The sequence below is a fragment of the Myotis brandtii genome, unplaced genomic scaffold, assembly GCF_000412655.1.
Source record: "Myotis brandtii unplaced genomic scaffold, ASM41265v1 scaffold314, whole genome shotgun sequence".
In the NCBI taxonomy this organism is placed as follows: Eukaryota; Metazoa; Chordata; class Mammalia; order Chiroptera; family Vespertilionidae; genus Myotis; species Myotis brandtii.
Genome location: NW_005362033.1, coordinates 1,605,627 through 1,609,731, shown reverse-complemented (window position 1 = coordinate 1,609,731; position 4,105 = coordinate 1,605,627). Strand labels below are relative to the sequence as shown.

Here is a 4,105-nt window from a genome sequence, read left to right as displayed (position 1 = left end):
GGAAGGTAGAGAAGTCGCATTCTCTGTCACTCCTGGCGAGAGGCAGCTGCAGCTGGAGGAAGTGCTGGTGGGAGCATTAGCCCAGAGCCTGGCACAATCCCGAAAGCACAGGGGCTTTGAATAAAAAATTCAGGCTTTGGGAAGAAACAAAACCCTGTTGGTTCCCATTACAAAAGCAAGGCATCACACAGCAACCTTGTCACCTCCCTCCATATCACCCCTCCAGGTCCATTCCCAGCCCCTCTGGCCCAGCTTCCAGAACTCCAAACAGCTGCTTATGAGACAGCATGAGTCACACGAAGGCTTGTTTTCTCTTTTATTCTTGTTTACATTCTTTGAGGCATAGCTCGGCTTCAGCAAGAAGGATACCCAAGGTAGGAGGACCACAGGGAAGGGGAGGTAGGCCCTCCCTTTCCTATCCCTGACTTCCGCCAGGCTGCAGGGAGAACGCAGGAGTCAGCTGAGCTGTCCGTGTGGCACTGCCCAGGCCAACCGGCACTGCAGGCCTCCCCCGGAGGGCCCGGCCTCTGCTCTCTGGCTGGGCCCAGTAGCAGCTAGCGAGACACTCTTGGCTCTGGGCAAGGCAGGCAGCACAGAGCCCTGGCTCCCCCGTGGGGCAGGGGCTCTCGCAGGGCCCTCCAACTGCCAAAGAGAAAACTCGCCAGATGGAGGGGAAAGGGCCTTCACAGGTGTGAGGTGGGCAGCACCCCAGGCTGAGCCCCCACTCGCGGCTGGAGGAGAGTTCAACAAGCAAACTAGACCACAGACGACATCAGGAAACTACATCAGCCAAAGAGCTGCGTTCCATTCCACGGGTGCCAGGGGACTCTGGCCCATGGAGGATGAACACACACCTGGTATTTACCATCCTGCACCAGACCCTAGAGATGCAGGGAGCTGGCACCCAAGGAAAGCACCAACTCACCCTCAACAGAATGACAGAGCTGGCCTTAGCCCCTGCCTAGCACAGCAGCGCCATCTGCTGTCAGGGGATCCTCTGCTGGTGATGATGGACCAGGCCCAAGGTCCTGGGGTCGGCCCAGAGGACTAAGGGAGTGGGTGTGAGTGGCTGGCATTCCAGGCTGCCTGAGAGGCAGTGCAGCCCAAGCGCTCTGAGCTCAGAGGGTCCCAGTGATGGCTGCCTATGCACATGCTAACCCCCTGGCCTTAGCCAACGCACCCTTTTTTTATCCTGGCTGAAAGCAAGAGAAAGGATGCTCTCCAGATCCCTGGGAGAAGCGTGCAGCTCACCAGCATCAGAACACACGCAGCCTGCCCTGCCCCATCTACAGCAGCCCCTCGGGGGCCTGGAGGCCGAGGTACAGCACGTAGCCAAGGCTGTCGATCTCCTCCTGGCACAGGCCGGCAAAGAGATTCACACCGGGGTTGAAATGGCAGGGCAGGCTGGCCCGCTCCAGGCTGCAGATGAGCAGCTCCACAGCCTGCAGAAAGCGCTCCCCCAAGGCCTCCTCGGCCCAGTCCGCCTCCTCCTCTCCCAGACGTAGAACCACCTGGGTCAGGTGGCCCCGGCTCAGCTGCCTCAGGGCCGGATGGCCGCGGCAGACACGACACAGTAGCAGCAGCAGCCGGCGGCGGGTCCCCACCTCACAGCCATCCAGAGCTCGCAGCCTGGCAGCCTCCGCCGGGTACAGATCCTGCAGCCAGAGGTTCCCAGCCGGCCCCTCCAGGGGCCAGGCCACCAGGAGCCGGTCTTCAGCGCTGGTGCCAGTGATGGCCAGGAGCACAGCAACAGTGAGCTCCAGGCGCTCATGCTGCACCTCAAGCAGCAGCTCCTCCGAAGCCACGCTGGGCCAGATCAAGCACCCGAGGAGGCTGCCAATGACTGGCCAGTTGATGGAGGCGGCCAGTACCTTGCGAAACAGCTCCAGCAGGACACGGGAAGAGAGGTAGCCACCCACCAGGAAGCGGTCCCAGGGGCTGCTTCCGCGGGGACAGAATTCAAGCTGAGTCCTACGCACAGCCCAGCAGCGAGGGTCCCTGGCCACAGTGTCCATGCCAGGTACCAGGCTCCACAGACCGGGCTCCAGCACCAGAGGTACCAGGAGACGCACGTCATCAGCAGCCCCTGCCTGCAAGCCATCATAAAGCGGCCCCCCGGGCACAAGCACCCCAAAGGGCAGTTCTGAGAACTTGCTCCGCAAGTAGGCCTGCAGCTCTAGGGCAATGTCGCCAGCCAACTGTTTGGCCAGAGCCACGTGGGACACTGGGATGCTCACGTGGTCTCGCTCGAACGCCAACAGCTTCTCCTGGAATGTCAGGCACAAGAGTCCTGGGGAGGCAAGCTGAGGAGACGACTGAGGGTCAGCACCTGCAGGCCCCTCTGCAGAGTGAAAGGGCCAGGGAACATGTCAGAAGGCCCTGTGACGAGCCACGAAACCTCCCCCAGGCTACCAGGTGTGTCCTGGCCCCGGGCCTCATCCCCCTCACCTGTAGGAGAACCAGCTGAGAGGAGCACCCGCTCAGGTCCTCACGCAGAAGGACTACTTTGATGACAAGCTCTCACTGCCCCAGCTCCCCAACTCTTTGGGGCCAAAACAGCTCATGCAGAGTGCAGTGCGGTCCTGGACCTTGGTCTCCTGACCTGAGGCCCCCATATCAGAAGGCTACTGCCCTACTGCGATATCACCCCCAAAGTCCACATGTCCTAGTGGTTGACCGAAGGGCAGAAAAACACACCATGGAACATGCAGGGAGCCCACACCCCTGGAGGGAGAGGGGCTTGCACAGGGCACAGTCGGTCAGTGGCAGAGCCTGGGCTGCATCTCCTGAGTGTGACCACCAAAGGGGGACCCACCAGGTTAGAGGGGAAGGGGTGCCATTCACCTGGGGCAAAAAGTGAGGGGACTGGGAGCAGCACAGGCTGGCTGGGGGCAGCAAGTGAGGGCCGGGGCTGTGGGCGTGGTGTGGCCTTGAGCAGGCTCAGTTCCTTCCAGCTGTCCTCCAGGCTCGTGGCGTCTGCCTTGGCGTCATCCTCGTCCTGCGAGCTGGCAGCCCTGTCAATGAGCTGCAGGAAGAGTGCACAGGTCAGCGCCCCTGAAGCCTGGGCAGCACAGCACAGCCCAGGGCAAAGCCAACAAGCTTGCTGGGTAGAGAAGCAGATGCCAGCCGTGGGCAGTCCCCAGCCCCCTCCCAGGGCCCCGCTGCAGGCCCCAGCCCTGTGATCCTCCTCTGGGAGCCCCGGGTGTCACTGGTCCACCATGGCCTTACCCGCTTCACAGCCAGGGTGGCAATACCCAGCACGGCAGCCCCGCCCACACCCAGCACCAGGCGGGCATTGGCCAGGAGGAAGTTCACAGCACTGCCCAGCATGTCGTCGTCATGCCGCTTCCCCCGTTTCTGGAAGAACTCTGCCATGTCTGCCTATAAGAGAGCCAGGGTGCAGGGACCACTGAGTATGGGGCAGCCAGGCAGACGGGGCAGGCGTGGGTGGGCACTCCCGTTGCCATCCTCCTGGGGTCGCTGGCTCAAGCCCACAAGGGGGTTCCTGAGAGTTTCAACAGAAAGCGGCCACTCACAGGGTTTCTTGTGAGGAGAAGGGGGGCTACCTGAGCCCCCTTCCCCAAACCTGCAAACAACCTACCCCACCCCTGGACAGAGGAGCTCACACAGAAAGCGCCTAAGGCAGGTCAGAGAAGGGCCCAGCACCCCGACCCCAGGATCCTGACACCCCCAAAGACCCCTAAGGAAGGTCTTATCGCCCAGTTTTACAGAGAAACAGGCTGCTGGCCAGTGAGTCGTCAGCACGTGCACCCACGACAGCAAAGCCCCCAGGATCTCGCCCCCCAGAGGCCCCGAGGTCAGGCCCTAGCGCCTGTGCTGGTTAACTAGGGCGGGCACCCAGGAGGAAGCAAGGCCCGTGAAACCCACGCCCTGGGGCCGACAGCCTGCCCTGGAGGGGATCTCAGTGCGGCCAGTTACCTCCAAATCTCGACAGAGCAGCGCCAAGGCAGAGCTGCCAAGTCAAGGACGGGCCGGGGAGATGGCCCGGGCTGCCTGGCAGTGGGTGTGTGACAGCGGAAAAGGTACTGCACTCAGGCTCCAGAGGACTGGCCGGGCCTCCCGGGCTGGGGACACGCAGGGGAGC

General features: G+C 62.3%; 1 protein-coding gene across 1 annotated transcript; it reads right to left on the bottom strand.

Annotated features, from left to right (window-relative positions):
• Positions 1 to 299: 299 nt before the first annotated feature.
• MIEF2 (mitochondrial elongation factor 2) lies at positions 300 to 4,099 on the bottom strand. The gene is made up of 4 exons (XM_005870161.2): positions 3,940 to 4,099; positions 3,229 to 3,381; positions 2,845 to 3,025; positions 300 to 2,341 (listed from the first exon to the last, which is right to left on the bottom strand). The coding sequence occupies exons 2-4, from the start codon at positions 3,373 to 3,375 to the stop codon at positions 1,287 to 1,289; spliced, it is 1,383 nt and encodes a 460-aa protein (XP_005870223.1). The 5' UTR covers positions 3,376 to 3,381; positions 3,940 to 4,099; the 3' UTR covers positions 300 to 1,286.
• Between the last annotated feature and the right edge of the window lie 6 nt (positions 4,100 to 4,105).